At 42.8% G+C, this 16,353-nt stretch overlaps 1 protein-coding gene across 2 annotated transcripts in view; it reads left to right on the forward strand.

The window, feature by feature from the left end:
- zfyve9a (zinc finger, FYVE domain containing 9a) overlaps positions 1-15,837 on the forward strand; it is a 35,081-nt gene extending 19,244 nt beyond the window's left edge. The window contains exons 7-19 of one of the 2 annotated variants that reach the window (XM_074689539.1): positions 5-168; positions 882-1,011; positions 1,369-1,491; positions 1,599-1,754; positions 2,730-2,954; positions 5,726-5,808; positions 5,932-6,036; positions 8,556-8,706; positions 8,933-9,013; positions 10,878-11,040; positions 12,079-12,184; positions 12,620-12,796; positions 13,056-15,837. In XM_074689539.1, coding sequence (XP_074545640.1) covers positions 5-168; positions 882-1,011; positions 1,369-1,491; positions 1,599-1,754; positions 2,730-2,954; positions 5,726-5,808; positions 5,932-6,036; positions 8,556-8,706; positions 8,933-9,013; positions 10,878-11,040; positions 12,079-12,184; positions 12,620-12,796; positions 13,056-13,217 — 1,826 coding nt within the window. In that variant the 3' untranslated portion in view covers positions 13,218-15,837. The remainder of the gene's footprint in view (positions 1-4; positions 169-881; positions 1,012-1,368; positions 1,492-1,598; positions 1,755-2,729; positions 2,955-5,725; positions 5,809-5,931; positions 6,037-8,555; positions 8,707-8,932; positions 9,014-10,877; positions 11,041-12,078; positions 12,185-12,619; positions 12,797-13,055) is intronic. The other variant, XM_074689540.1, reaches the window with a different exon arrangement.
- Positions 15,838-16,353: the final 516 nt, after the last annotated feature.

The raw sequence follows: 16,353 nt of genomic DNA on the forward strand, positions 1-16,353 counted from the left end.
GAAGGGTCCCTGTCACGGGAGCAGAGAAGGGTCTGGTTTGCTGACGGCCTCCTGCCTAACGGGGACATGTCAGAGTCACCCAGACCTCCAGCCTCAAACCCAGCCCCCTCCCAGTCACTGGCCATCTCCACGTTTTCAAACAAATCCTCAACGTCTGAATCCTCAGAGGTACGCTTGGAATGAAAACATTCACCCACAGCTAATGCTATTAGCTTAGCCTGTATGGTCATGTTAGCTACTCCACAGTGAGCCTGAAGGAAACCACAAAGGAATCTTTCTGTGGGATTGTCGGTGGTTAACTGGCAGTAACGAAACCGAGCTGCAAAAAGAGTTCAAAGAAAACATTCCTTGTTTGATTAATCAGGATTAGAAATTCCAGTAGACTGAAATGCTCCGAGGAGAGCCAGTTGGTTGCCTCACAGCAGAGAGAAGCAAATTGAATCTCGCTCGTGTGGTCGTGATGTGCACTCATTGGACTGGATGATTCATGGGCTGTTGAGCAGATTGATTGTTGAGGCATCTAAATAGCTGGTATGGTGATGCTATGCAGACATGGCGTGTTTAAAATCACATGATACCGTGACAGCCAGATTGGCATGAAGCAAGAGAAGCATGAATCGACTGCTGAAGGTTCATAAGATTGTGAACCCACAGTGCACTCGAGGAAAACAGTCAGAGACAATGGTGGGTTTTCAAGCCCTTAATTCTTTATTTGACATTTGTTTGAATATGCAGTCCTGATCTGCTGTGACCTTTCGAGGCCTGTGCTGCATTCTTTCAAAAACTATGTGTTAAGGTTTCATTTGACCTGTAGCTAGTCTGGTAATTTAACATTTCACCTTGTTATAACTGACCTCTGAAACTACACCTCTCCACCCCAGGCAGCCCACACCCCTGTCGCCCCGGTGGGCAGCCCAGTGGGCAGCTCCCTCAGCCTGATCCCGGAGGACGGACTCCCTCCCATCCTCATCTCCACTGGAGTCAAAGGAGGTACGGGAGGCCACATCACAGGTGCTTGCCCTCATCCTCACCATTCTGCTGCCTCGTCATTGCTCTGTCAGCTGCTGTGTTTGTGCTGCGTGTTTGTTTTTCACACGCTTTTTGTCATGGCTCATGTGTGGACCACTCATTGCAAACAGAAGGGGAGAAGAGGATTTGTTTTCAGGACTGCTGTTCAGATGTTTAAAGACCTGGTCGAGTCTATTGCTGCTCACGTGTTAAACCTCTATTATCCTCACCTTCCCTCTGATTCTTGCTCCTGACATCTCCACTCCCTTCTCATCCTCCTGTCCGTTTATCAAACTGTACCTCAACTCCTCCCTCCACCTTCTCTGCTCTTTTTCCTGCTCCACTCTGACACACCTGTAGACTATGCGGTTGAGGAGAGGCCGTCAGAGATCGTCCTCATGCAGCAGCTGGAGGAGGGAGGCCCAGACCCCCTGGTGTTTGTGCTCAATGCAAACCTGCTGGCTATGGTCAAACTTGTCAACTGTAAGTTACACAGAAGGTGCAACAATTTAAGAGAGTCGATGTTTGAGATTTTTGTAACTGTCTCCTGTACCTCTGCTATGACTGAGTTTTTCTTTCTCCTCGCTCAGATGTGAACAGGAAGTGTTGGTACGTGACGACAAAGGGCATGCACGCTGTTGGCCAGGCAGAGGTGGTCATCCTGCTGCAGTGTCTACCTGACGAGAAGACCATCCCCAAAGACATTTTCACACACTTTGTGCAGCTCTACCAGGAGGCCCTCAGTGGTAAGAACACAACCAACAGCTCCACCAGGAGGCCCACTGTGAAAGTAGTCCATCTCCACTCTGGGCTCCTCTTGGGGAAGATTGTAGCTCATTAGTAGTTCCGTCTCAGGGTTCCCAGGTGAGTCTACCTGTCTGAGTCAGGTGCTGCCAGGTTAAAAATGAGTTTAACTTCACAAAGAGCAAGAGGGATGTGCTGTAGCTCCTCTTTTAGTTTCCAGGGATGTTATATTTTGAAACTAGGTTACTGTTTACTTCTCGTCAGCTGCATCATAAAAATGACCTCAAGTTAGCGTCAGGCTGTCAGGTTCTTCTTGTGTTTAACTCTGTACACTGCTGAGCAAAATGGACTAATATCGGGTGACTTTGACAGCTTGCTTTCTGCAGGCGAGTTCCTTTTTCATATGCACGCAGGAGTACTTCAGGAAGGTGGAACGGAGCCATATTTTGTGAGTCGCTCCTGATTAACGTGGCGTCAGTCAGGCCAGGAGAAGAAGTGCTAGCTTTAGCAAGTTCTAAACACAGCTTCGTCATAATGTTAGAGACATCTAAAGCCAGTGACCTCCCCCTCAGATGAAAAGAAATATGAGCCTTTTTGAGGCATAAGAGGCTGTAGGGTGATAAGGTGAGATGTTTTTTAATTCATCTGGGAACTCTGAGGCGTCTTACCTCCTGAAATTAACCGATGAATATTCTAAAAGCCTTCACCACCGGTCATAGAGGATGAAAACCAGGTTACGTTCCTCACTTGTGCTTATTTTGATCCTCCTCCTTTTCTTCTCCTTCTTCTGCATTTTCATCCCTGCTTTTTATAACTTTTCCCTATCCCTTTTCCATAATACTACCCTATCCTCGCCTGCTACCCTGCTGTGCCTACTCCTCGACTAATTCCCACCCCTCCCGCACTTCCTCCTCCTCCTCCTCCTCCTCCTCCTCCTCATATTCTCTATCAATGAACTCCTCCTCTGTCTCTTCCAGGCAACGTGCTGAGCCACCTGAGTCACTCGTTCTTCACGCAGAGCTTCCTGGGCAGCAAGGAGCACGGCGGCTTCCTCTACATCAGCCCCTCCTTTCAGTCGCTGCAGGATCTGCTGCTTCCCAACCCGCCCTACCTCTTCGGCATCCTGATACAGAAGTGGGAAACACCGTGGGCCAAAGTCTTCCCCATCCGCCTCATGCTGCGGCTGGGAGCCGAGTACAGATGTGAGTCAGAGGTCCAGAGATCAAGTGTACAAATATCGATATTTTAATCAAAAACTGCCAAAAGTAATTAAAAGTCTTTGCTGTTAAAACAAAAAAGTTATAAAACTAGTAGGGTAAGCAGAAAAAAGGATGATGCTGCTGCTTGATATGTGCACAGATATGTGACCAATCACATGCAAACAGTCTCCCTACTCTCTACTGGGGACTTCTGGATATCACCTGCTGCATTCACACATCAGCTCTGATTTCTCTGAATTTTTTGAAGGGGCATGAAGGAAAAACAACGTAGGAAGTTGTGGAAAGTTGGGCTGATTGTATTCACACATTAATCTTCTGTAGCACATGTGTGAAAAGAATAGAATAGAATAGAACTTTATTGTCATTGTAACAAGTACAACGAAATTAAAGTCACAGCAGCAATCAAGAAAACAAAAGTAAGAAAGTGTATAGAAAATGAAAAAAGGTTCATTAGAAAATAGATGATGACAGCTTGTCCAACATTGTCCAGTTCAGCCAGCCTCCACCTCCACAGGGTCCAGGACTGAGCTTCTTCAGTCATGCTCCATCTCTGTCTCCTAGATCCTGTCTGCTCACAGCAGGTGAAGCTCTTCCAATGTGGCGTTGGTGTCTGATGTTAGCTCTGTTAGCCATGTCTGTGAATAGCATGATGCAACTCTGGCCTCTGGTATTCCCTCTGTTGCTGGGTTAGCACGGCTAGCTCATCCATCTTATTGGAGATAGATCTTGCGTTCCCAATAACAATGGATGGAAGGACAGGTCCATGTCGTCACTTCTTAGCTCACACCTGAGAACCAGCACGTCATCCTCACTTCCTCCTCCTCACCTTGTGGGAAGACATCAGGCCTTACACCAGTTAGCATTGACATGCTATAGGCTGCTAACAGCTGAGTTCACATGTAAACAATGCAGCCATGGTTACATGTAGGATCTACAGACAAACACAGGAGAAAAAGTAGTAAAAATATCACTGAAGCCACAAAAACTTGGTGTTCATGACCAACAAATGAGCCACACAAAGTAATGATCCACTCCAAATACAAAGATGATGAAAAAGAGATGGAAAAATTACAAGAAACGGACAAAGAAGAGAGAGCTGCTGCAAAATGCAGCCATAGCCAACAGGGCGGCGCCTAGCAACCAAAAGGGCTTTCAGAGGTTCAGCTGGAGTTTTCAGTTATTGCACATCATCCTCATCAGATGAGATTTCATCAAGTGACCACTGATTATGGTGGATGTTTTAAATATTTCCACTGTTCTGGAATTAATTTATTTTGTTTTGGCTTTCTTTGCGCAAAAAAGGGTGAGAAAACCAACTTGAATATTGCTCCAGCTTTTTTTTGCTCTTTGGCTGCTTAAAGTTACCATCGCACACAGTTTGGTTTGTACCAAGACAGCACAGTAAAATGAGTCCACAGCTAAATTAAACATCTCTGTGTGCAGCCTGAGAGAGATAAGAATATGCTTCTTTGAGGTCAGTAAAGAATAAATATGAATGTATAATCACAAAATGTAAAAACTGTTTCTATTTTTGGGCTGCAGTTTGGAGTCTTATGCTCCTGTTTCTATTGGCTGACTGTGGAAAGCCACAGGAGTTTGTCCTGCAAGTTTGTTAAAGCTGACTGCAGACCAAAACATGATCTAAAAGTCTGAGCTTAAGATTTTAAACTAAATGTGTGATGTTCTGTATTTTTCAAGCATTGCAATCAGAAAAAAGGGACATGGCGTGTTTCTGTGAAAGAACCAGATCCATCAAAGTTAAAGAGATGAAGAAGCGGAGGGAGTGTGAGCTTCCTGTCGTTGTTTGATGGTTTCATGTAGTATAAAACTCAGACCCGAGTTGATCTGGAAAGCTTAGCATGTCAGCTGTCAGAGAAAGGCTGTCGACTTTCTATGAACCTGCTCTTATATGTGTCTCGCTGCTTCCCACATGGACCAAGTAGTCTTGTGAGCGGTTTTATCGGAGGGAGCCTCGTCTCTCTTAAATCCCCTTTTCTCTCACAGCCAGACCTGCCAGCACGGAGCACCGCCTGGCTCTGCTAAGCTTCTTGCCTGCTCCCAGTCAGCACGGATAGAATACATTAACAAAGCCACATACAGCCCAGGCTCTTAAAACACAGACTGTTAGCATCGCCATGAAATTAATCCACCACACAAACAGAGCCGTTCTCCACACTCCCACCTGGCACCTTAAGCAGTGACCAGCAGGAGGTGGGGTCGCCTGTTCACACACCAGTCTCCGCTGATCTGCAGATTGAGGCAGAGATAGTGTGTTTTATTCCTGATGAGAGTTTGTGGAGAGATCTAATTTCCAGCTGTTTGCTGAGATAAGGCTAAAAATAGTCTTCTAAGAAGCTTTGGATGCTGGAGAAAAAAGCAGCCTTATTTTTTCACTTGTGGATTAGGAGCGCTCCTTCTAACTGCAGGCGCAGTTTGTATTTGATGTGTGCGTGGGGTCTCTTCTTCGGTTCATTTGCATTTATGAGTGAAGAGGATCAAAAACACTGGAAACACAAGTCGTGGCGTTAATAAAAAGCTTGGAAACACCTCACTTCGAAACAAAAAAGAAATCTTACAACCAAGACTATAAATAAGAAGTCACATTAAACACACACGGGAAAAATGTGGCAGCTCGAACGACTTCAAACAAAATCAAACAAATCATTTTTCAAAACAACAACTGAATGAGACACAAAGTTGATTTTATCGAAAAATGACTTGGGCCTAACTATAACCACCTATTTGTTTTGCAGTTTATCCGTGTCCGCTCTTCAGTGTTCGCTTCAGAAAACCACTCTTTGGAGAGACTGGTCACACCATCATGAATCTCCTCGCAGTAAGTGAAACCCTTTTTGTGGATGTGCTTGATTTCTTCCTGTTTTGGCTGTTATTCCTCTGTTTTCCTCCATAATCTGTTTATTATCACCATCTCTTTTTGTCTATTCCTTTTTTGTGGTAGGACTTCCGTAACTACCAGTACACTCTACCGGTGGTAAAAGGTCTGGTTGTGGACATGGAGGTGAGGAAGACAAGCATCAAGATCCCCAGTAATCGATATAATGAGGTGAGTATAGAATAAGGGTGGGAGAAAAAATTGAAAATAGATAAATCAGGACTTTTTGATTTGACGGTATCAGAACTGTGATTCTTTGTCAAAAAATCCGTTTTTTTTACAATTCAAATCCATCGTTTCAGTCTGTGTTTATGAACTGGATTGGAACAAAATTACCACTTTTCTCCAGCAGAGGATGAAATGTTTCTCTCTGACCAATGTGGTTTTCATTTTGGGAAAATATAGCTCCTGATATAATCTGTAGACATTATCATCATCATTTAATTTTTACCTATGGTCTAGTGTTAAAAAAAGCACACTAAAAATCCCCAAAATTTAAATATTGAAGAATCGCAATTTCAATCGAATTTGGCACCCCAAAAAATCATAACAGAATTGAATCGCCAGAATAGCATATCATCCAAGCCCTAGTATCTAGCACCATGATCAGTTTCACATCCTAAGTTTAAAATAACATTTTTACAGTGTATAAATCTCAGCAGAACTTCAAAAGACAACAAGCTGTCACTATCAGCAGCACAGATATATAATAATCTGACAGCCAAGCATGACACCATGCAAACCTGGGTTTATTTCAGGGCTTTAAATGTCTTAATAGAGACGATCTGAGAGGACATAGAGTTGAAAACAGGAAAGAAGGTGGTGGGAATGACTTCCAGCAAAGGGTTTAGATTTGCAGTTGTCCCTATGAGCACTGCAGTGTCTGTACACAGGGCCTGGTCTCCCTCCTCCCTCTGCCTGCAGAACTCCTGAGTGCTGTTAACGCAGAGAGGAGTGTTTGGTTTGTTTTTCTTTGACTCTACTTTCCACAACATGTTTTAGATCGCTGGGTTTTATTATTCTAAATTTGTTGGGGGTCCAGTTATTGGCATTCATTTTCTTGGGTCTTGTTTCCAGTGTTTTTATCTCCTTGTGTCTTGAATATTTATTCCGTGGTGGAGGTATTAGATGTGGTGTCTCATAATAAATGTTGTGATCTCCATTAATCAAACCTTAATCTTAATTAGTTTTTTTAGTGAGGGGGTTGCACAGGATCAAACGACTGCTTTGAGCCAGCACCTCACTTGTGTTTCACTTGCCTTATCAGTGCACAAGTTTCTCATAAAAAATAGGTAAATTTGGCTCCCAAACAGGAACTTTAGCCCAATTTTCCACCTTTTTGTTCATGAATTGTCAATAGAAATACTCACATTACCTGTTATGGAGTATCAGTGCAGTTACAGACTCAGATCTGTTTAACTTCGTTTGATGCTCTTCTGTAGGTCTGTACATTTTTGCGTGGAAGAGCTAAAATAGCTTGAAGGAAGAATAACTACAGCGTCTCAGCAGTTTGGAGGTGTTTCAGGATTGTTTTGCCAACAACTCTGACGTCAACGTACAATATGTGCAATATTCATTCCTCACTTTTCCTCTTGTGAGTTTATAGTTAAATTCTGATTCCTGTTGGAGATATGCTCACTGCACATTTACACAATTATAAACCATGAAATAATGGTATTGGATTGGATCAGTATTATATTGGCGGATACCAAAGCCTAGGTATCAGTGTTGGTATTGGTTTTAGGAATTTAAAAACTGGTCTGGTCCATCCATGTCAGTTGTAGCTCAAAGGTTTTTGTCAGCGTTTCCTTTTTTATGATTTGTTGCAAACTACATTTAAAATCTTTGGGTTTCACAGCAGACTAAACAAACAGACCCAAAAAGCAAAATCTCAAGACATAAATGGAAACGCATCAAACCCTCAAACTCCCCTAAAGCAACAAAACCCTTCAGTTCCAAATATTTCCCCACATTATGAAGAAAAAGTAGCTTTGTTTTTCATTTCCCGGCGTCATAAATCATTTTTGAAACCAAATTACTCCCTCCAGCAGCCTAATGACATCTGTGGAGGAGGCTCCCATTAAGCCCCGTGCACTTCTCCTCACACATGTGGATTGTGTGTAGGTGACGTGCGACACACTCTCCGGGGTTCCTGCAGCTGAACAATCAGCGTGGGCTGCGGACTTGTCATAACCGCCGCTGCCTTCAGGGTGTGAATGAATGTCCACGGAGAAGAAGACGTGCTACACAAGAAGCACTGTTTGGCAGAGAGGACGTGGTGCTGGTTGTAGCGTTTGGCTGCTGATACTCTAACAGATGGGAACCCAGTAATGTGAAATGGGGACCGTTTCTCAACAGCTTGCAGACGCGCCTTCAGCGCAGCAAGTGGTTAAAGCCCTCCAGATTTTCAGTTTTATTTCTGATTTGCAGAGAAGGGCTTCAAAGAGTAGCAGGGGTGGGGGGTTAGCAGAATTAAATGTGGGATATTTCCTCCATTGATACCCACCCATGTCTCTGACTCTCCACGTAATCTGTCATCTCTGCCCCGTCCTTTTTAACTTTAGGATTTTACCCACAAGCCCACTGCAATTAGGCTTAGCCAGGCACTCTCAGCTAAGCCCTTTTTCCTCATCACAGCCACCCAAAGGGCAGCTTAATCAGACATGGATATTGTTCGTCCTTGCTTGCAGCTGATGAAGGCCATGAACAAGTCCAACGAGCACGTGCTGGCGATGGGGGCGTGTTTCAACGACCGTGCAGACTCCCACCTGGTGTGCGTCCAGAACGATGACGGGAACTATCAGACGCAGGCCATCAGCATCCATCACCAGCCTCGCAAAGGTGCTGACTCAGAGAGAGACTCATCTCCCTGTCTGTCTGTCCGTCTGTTTGTCTACCATTTAAAGTTCAGCTTGTTTTCTAAAGAGCTCTGTGTACTTAAAACATCCTTCTCCTCTCTGTCTGCTATTAGATCTCTGCTCTGGCTGTTTGCCTGAAAACAATTTGATCTTTATCTTTGGTTTGGTTGTGTTTTTTTTCACTTTTCTCTTTGTATATTTGTCTACAGTTACTGGAGCCTGCTTCTTTGTGTTCAGCGGAGCTTTGAAAGCCTCGTCCGGCTTCTTGGCTAAGACCAGCATTGTGGAAGGTGAGAAGTACGACAGGAAAAAAAACAACACGTTGGCTGTTAAAATACTGGATTTCTTTTTCCGTTTTCTGAGAATCTTCCTCCAAGAGAAAAATGTTGGCAGGAATTAACTGTAAGTGCTGCAACCAGAGATTTTATTCATCACATTTTGAGTGATTTCTCACTCATCTCTCATCTCTGGATGTGCCGTGCTGATGTGTGAAGTTCTACAAACTAATAACAGATTTATTCATGTCACTACCGATTCTTTCTGGACGTTTTTTTTTTAATCAGCCATATCATTTTTGGATAACATATATATATAATACGCTTAATATCCAAAAACTAGGCTTCGGTGTCCTGTTGTGTTTTATACAAGATATATTCTAGCACATTATCTAAAAATAAACAGAAAATTAGATGAAAATTTATCAGAACTCTGCTTGAATGAGATGTGAAGAAGAAATTAACACAACATACATCGACTGCTAACACTGGCTAAACTGAACCATGCTGCCCCCTGGAGTCAGGGGAGGATGAGAGAGAGTACAGATAGACTGCCACTTCTCAAACACACCTGGGAATCTGTCCAGGTACTCCCAGGTTTGATGAATCTCTTGCTCAACAGTAACATGCAGCAACACAAACATGGAATCAGGAAAGGTAAAACAAAAGAGCCGACTGTGCCAGTGGAAGGGCCAACACAAATATTTCACTTAGTGATGACGCTAAAAGCAGCTAAATATTATCTCTTACCAGCTAACTCTGAGCAGTGAGTTTGTTTTCTTTTTTCCACAATGAACACCTGGTGATGCCTGATTCCTTCTTTTGTCCATGTCTTAAAGGTACAGTGTACAAAAATGTGAACATTCAATGATATTAAGGAGTCAGATTTTAGACTTAAGTGCTCATTTACTCTCTTCTCTTGTTGGTGAAACTACCGATGCTTTCAAGTAAAAGGAGCTCCTACCATCCTTACACCTATATTACTAGTTTGTCCATTCTTTGCTATCACAGAAACATGTTGGTTTCAGGTGATTCTACATTAATATTAACATATTTGTGAATACAATATTCAATTTCTGCTACGCCTGCTTTGACACATTCTGCTAAATACTGCAAAAAACTAGATCTCCCATAATTCCATTAAGAGTATTTATTCATTGTAGCAGTGAAGCACATCCAACAATTAGCAGATTGGATACATTTTTAAAGGGGCATCAGCTTGGCATCATTATCTTTATCAGTGTGAAAGGCGCAGTTTGTCATATTTCCAATCATTTATCAGAAGGGACTCGGTAGAATTTGAATAAAATATTCAAAATTACGTTTTAAATCGCTTCTTTAAATCACTAAAATGTAAATATAATTTTGTTTGAGCTTTCTATATCAACATTAAAGCTGGGTCACCTACACAATGGCAACTTCTTGCACAGGTATATTTCTACGGTTACGCAAAACAGACAAACACAGTGGTGACATTTTTGTAATTAGTGAGTGGCCGTGTGAAATGCACTGGCTAGAAGTCAAAGAAGAGGAATAAATGAATTTCTGAAAACTAGACAAATGGAGGCTCATACTTGTCATACATCACAGGAACTTTTTGTCCTTTGAGGCCACCATTGCTTCACTGTTAAGGAGTGTTTCAGTTAAAAATGTGACTGTTTGAATAGTTGCTTGATTTGAATTGCGATAACTTAAACCTGTCACTGATTCAACTTCTCTTTACATTTCTGGAAAGATTGGGAGCAAGTACCACTATCAGTGCCAGATATCACTAAACATCCCCATTTAAACGCACTGTACCTTTAAGATAACAATCGTTGATCTTTTTGTCAACCTATTAAAGGGTCTCCATTAAGGATATCTTTTTCTCCATCTTTAGACGGTGTAATGATCCAGATCACAGCCGAGACCATGGACTCTTTACGGCAAGCCCTGAGGGACATGAAGGACTTCACCATCACATGTGGTAAAGCTGACCAGGAAGACAACCAGGAGCTGGTCCACATCCAGTGGACCGAGGACGACCAGAACTTCAACAAGGGGTGAGTAGACAGCGAAAGGAAACACAGACATGATGAAGAGACAGACGGAGGGAGCAGGGAGAGATGCTTTTATGTCACAGACGATTACACCCATCGCTTTCCTACTGCCGCGTTTACTACTCCGCCGTAAAAACTTATTATGCATGCTGGGAAAACCCTCTGGAGGGAATGCTCAGCATGGGTGACGGATGTGGTTCAAAGTGGTCGGATAAAATCGGCACATTTTCATTTGACTGTAGTTACAGCACATTGTTTAATAATCAATTCATGAGCAGAGTGTAACCATCAGTCGACGATTTTTAACCTTTACTTCACGGTGAGCTGATGACTGTGTTTTTAACACTCATACTTTGGTGTTCAAAAAGGGAGAGGAGCAATCTGAGTGTTTTTCTGTCATTGTTCGTGCAAAATGTGTAAAATGTGTGCAATAACCATCCAAAGAAACACAGATCTTTTTTTTTTCCAATCCCTACTCTTTTTTTATTTTCAACTTATAAAGAAAGTAGAGGGAAACATCTTCAGCATGTTGGCAAATGTAGACAGCAGTATGAGGAAAAGCATTACAGAGACACAAACCAGCCCTGTGTGAAACTCAAAGCAGAGATTAAAGGAGAAGTTTATTTTCTACCTTTAATGGTGATTTCTTTATAATGGGCCACCCTAATTTATTTTGTGCTTTTAAATTTAGCCTGTTTGGCATTTATTCCCTTAAAATGATCCTCTCTTGTATTTTTGACTCGATGCCTGGCTCAGGGACAGCTGTAAATTGGGCCTTTTGGCCACACTGGCACATTTACAGCAGCGTTCACCAGAGGGGGGCTGGCTGAGTGCGGCCTCCTCCTTTGGCCGATGATCTCCAGCTGAGCAGCTGGCAGGTCAGTGCCTCGCTCAAGGGCACAGAAACAAGAGAATCTGTTTCATTCAAGGTCCTGATCGGTCACCACCCACCTCTTCGTCTTACTCTGTTTCTCAATCCTCGGAGAACTTTGTGTTATTCAAGTCTGATTTTCATCTCTGTTTGTTTGTTTTAATTTTCAGTGTCATCAGCCCCATTGATGGGAAATCTATGGAATCCATCACCAGCGTCAAGATCTTCCACGGCTCAGAGTTCAAAGCTAACGGCAAAGTCATACGCTGGACGGAGGTACGATACACCCAATACACCGACTCCTGTTAGAGCTGATTTCATGTTAAACAGTCCAAAGTCAGAGCAGAAGTTCAACCTGTGCAGAAAAACACCACAAAGCTGCAGGAGCTGAGACTCATTTCAACCCTCATGTGACATATTCTGCCCCTGATGTGTCACAATAAGGATTCTCTTGTTTAATTTTCCCGCTTTTATTTTGTAATCAGAGCTTTGACTAACAGTGATTTTATTTCCCATGAAGCTCAGGGTGATGTCCTCAAATCTGTTGTGATCAAACCAAAAGATCTTTGATTTGCTGTCAGAGGAGGGAGGGGACGGGAAAATGTTTCTTTAAAAGAGACTGAAAAAGAAAGTTTGAAACATTTCTCTGAAAAAACACTGATTGAATAAATAAAAATAATAAATAATAATAATGTATCTGTTTCCCTTCAGGTGTTTTTCCTCCAGAGTGAAGATCAACCAAACGGCCTGAGCGATCCTGCTGATCACAGCCGGCTGACGGAGAACGTGGCGAGAGCGTTCTGCATGGCGCTCTGTCCTCACCTGAAGCTGCTGAAGGAGGACGGGATGGCCAAACTGGGACTGAGGGTCACTCTGGACTCAGACCAGGTGTGTTCAGGCATGACATGAGTATGATGAGTGTCCTGTGAGGGAACTCAACGTAAAAAACAATATCTGATGGGTTTTTTCGTAAGCTAACACTTTTTACACACATACATGTACTGCTTTGACCAAAGGGGGCGCCAAACCTGACAGAAACTTAAAAATCCTGACAGAAGCTTTACTGACACATTTAGAACTTTGAACACTGGCTGAATCTTGACACCTCTCTGTGCTCTGAGGATCTGACTTGTCTTTGTCATTACAGGTGGGTTACTTGGCAGGCAGTAACGGTCAGCCTCTCCTGCCTCAGTACCTGAGTGATCTGGACAGTGCCCTGATCCCCGTCATCCACGGTGGGGCGTGTCAGCTGAGCGAGGGCCCCGTGGTCATGGAGCTCGTCTTCTACATCCTGGAGATCATCTCGTAGGAACAATCCGGTCTTCATCTCTCCTTTTAGTCTCAATCTTTTGGACCTTTGACGTCATCTCACAGCCCTGACCTCCGTCACCTCCCTTCAACCGTTTGCACTTCAAAAAGAGCCCGATAACTGTGCCGTGCCAGGCGGGGTAGCATTCCTCCAGTCAAAACCTATGCATCCAGAAAACAAACCACCGTCTGTTCTGCTCCAGAGGCCGCCTGGGGCCCGAGGGAGCTCCGAGCAGGATCGTCTGTCATGTGTCCATCGTGGTGAACCTGACCTGACGGGTGCGTCTGTCTCTGGTGTGTACAGGATGTAAACACCGGGGATCAACCTGTCTCAGCCAGTGTGGCGTTACAGTGCTTTAGCAAGGAGCGAACCGCTGTGGAAGGTTTCATGTCAAAAAATGAGTTAGAGGAAATTTAAAGTGGCTGTTTGGACAAGGACTGACAGGAAGAGGAAAACCTTAGACCCTCTGAGGGGGGTTCTTTTCCATCATCAGCCATTATCAATCTCCTTTCATTCATTCAAAGATGTAGATCTATAAGACATAGAACCTTCCACTGTGGGTGAAGATGGTTCACAGCGCTGCATGTAGCTGCTCTGGTCATCACTAACTCGTCACCTCAAAGTCAATGTGGCAGCCAGCGGTCCCGAAGCACCGCCCCAACTATCAGCAAAGGCCTCTGTGTAGCACAGATGCTCTGAAACAAGGGAGACTCACATCTACAGCTGAAAAGTCTGGATTATCTCATCGTACCGCATGTTTCAGACAAAAAAAGGAATCATCAGATTTAGAGATGGACAACTGACAAGCGTGGCGTCTTTTTCTTTTCGCACCGAGGTGCTCAGTGCCTGCAGCAGCAAATCATGAGAAGAGTGAGTGAGGAAAACAGACTTTTCATCTTCACCTCTTGAGCTTTACTCATTAATCACCAGATGCTTTACGTCACAGACAGACAGACGTGTTGTACAGATTTTTGTAGACGTTGAAACTCCTCCATCATGACTCTGCTTCTAAAGCCTCCAGATGATCCAGATTTGGACTCTACTGGGTGACGAGACTTCATGTTCACTCTGAAAAGCAGAAAACAGCTGGTTTAGAGAAAAAAAAAAAAGGTTCCAATGCTTTATCGATGAACTCTCAATCTTCACAGAAAGCTGAAAACTCTGTTTTTAATCTCATCGTGTCATCTTCAACATCATCAGTGCTCATTTTGGTCCCACAGTGGAAAAGCCACTTGAGTTATTTTGGTCTTTTTAATCCTGAAAAAAGAATAACTGAAGATGTAAAGATATATATAAATACAGTATATATATTATAAATAACTATATACAAACTGTACTAAATTGCAGAAGCAGTGCACTGGATTCTAAGCCATTAACAGGAGAGTCAAAGCGAGCGTCAGGAGGCCTGGGAGTTTTTTTCAGCAGCGGCAGAAAAAGCAGATTTGTGAAGATCCAGGGTTCCTGCAGAAACGAGAGATTGATCGACCTGAAGCTGAATGTATTTCATCTCACACTTCCTCCAGAATCACCACCATCCTGCTCCAGACTCTGCAGTCCTGCGTAGGAACCCTGTAGACTGATGTCTTCAAAAGGCCTCAACTGTTTTTGTTTTTTTTAAGTGGATCTATAAAAAGATCTGGACTGTGCTCTACAGCAGCAACATGGACCTGGAAAAAAATGTAAGAATGTATTCCTCCTGTTTCCATTCAGATCTGCTCAATGTGTTCGTCCACTTCTGGTTAGACTAGTCACCAAAAACCACCGTGTCGTGTCAGAACACTGTACAGAAACCATCCAGAATTAATCATGCTAACATGAAACCAGACGGGGCTACACAAACAGTACGAGAAGTTTTATCATCACACGTGAGAATCAGACAATCACATGAAAAACTGCAGACGAGCCGATGCTTCGAGCTTAAATTAGAGCTGTAGCTTTTTTCATTCATTTAGGATCCAGTCTGAAGTATCTTAGGAGCTACTGTAGCAACGTTAGTGAAGCAGATTAAACACGTTCAGTGCAGACTGAACCAGAGGTCAAAGGTCACCAGTTCTGGGTTTATTACTGTGATCATACCAGAGTGGGTGTATCTCAATCTTCACTGTGTGACGTTTGTCAGCCGCCGTCATCGGGCGGCTCTTCTGTTTTTATTAATGAGAAAAGAAAGAGGAGACGTGACGATTTATTTTTCTGACTTGTCGTTTCTGTTACGTTTTTATTTTGGCATTATCTGGCGTGTGCAATATGTCCGAAACCCAAAAAACAAAATCAAAAAGAAAAGGTGCAATTCGTTTGACTGAAAAAGTAGCATTTTTTTTGTATCAGTTCTGAGATGTTACTGTGGGAATTAAAACACTGCATGTAAACAGAAACACGCCTGAAACCGTGACCAGACAGAAGCATTTTAACAGTTTCTCTTCTTCTGTGTGATCCAAACTTCAAAAACCACTCTGTCATCGATCAGCTCTCCTTCAGATATTTTTTTTTTTTCTTCTGTTGAAATGTTAAAGAAGCCAAAAAGCCCTGTACATCTTTTGTTTCTTTACACTACATGTCAAGAAAAGTGGTCTTTATCAAAAAATTGTAGTATATGTAAAATAAAACTTCTAGAAAATTTAAACCAGTGCTTTGTTTTTGTTTTTTTTTCACATCCAAAAGAGAAAAAACAAACTTCCATTCAAAATAAAACAAGGTCATTTTTTAATGGGAACATTTGAAAGCAGGTCAATCAGTCCATGACTTCAAATCAATATATATCCAATTCTTTTTAGAGATAATTTAGTAAATATAAACAGTGTGACATCATTCATCTCTGTAAACATAGGTTATTGAAATGTTTAATGGAACATTATGGATAACAGTTGATGATGATGATGATGAAGGTGAATGAACGTCAGAGTCAGTGATTCATGAAGGGGAAAATGAAATGTTGGGACCACCTTACAAAGCGCTGAGGTAAACCTGTTGAAAAGCTGAGTATGAGGCTGGCTCAGTGTGTCTCATGCTGCATAATAAACCTTAAAGGGCCAGTTCACTCAAATTGCTCAGAGTACAAACACTTTGATCTTCTTACTCGTTATTCTGGTGAATCATCAGTACTTTGTGTTCTTTCTAGAATAAATGGGAGAAGTTTGAG

This window comes from Halichoeres trimaculatus, unplaced genomic scaffold (assembly GCF_033239565.1).
Source record: "Halichoeres trimaculatus isolate MK-OKI-2021-1 unplaced genomic scaffold, fHalTri1.1 fHalTri1_scaffold_15, whole genome shotgun sequence".
Lineage (NCBI taxonomy): Eukaryota > Metazoa > Chordata > Actinopteri > Labriformes > Labridae > Halichoeres > Halichoeres trimaculatus.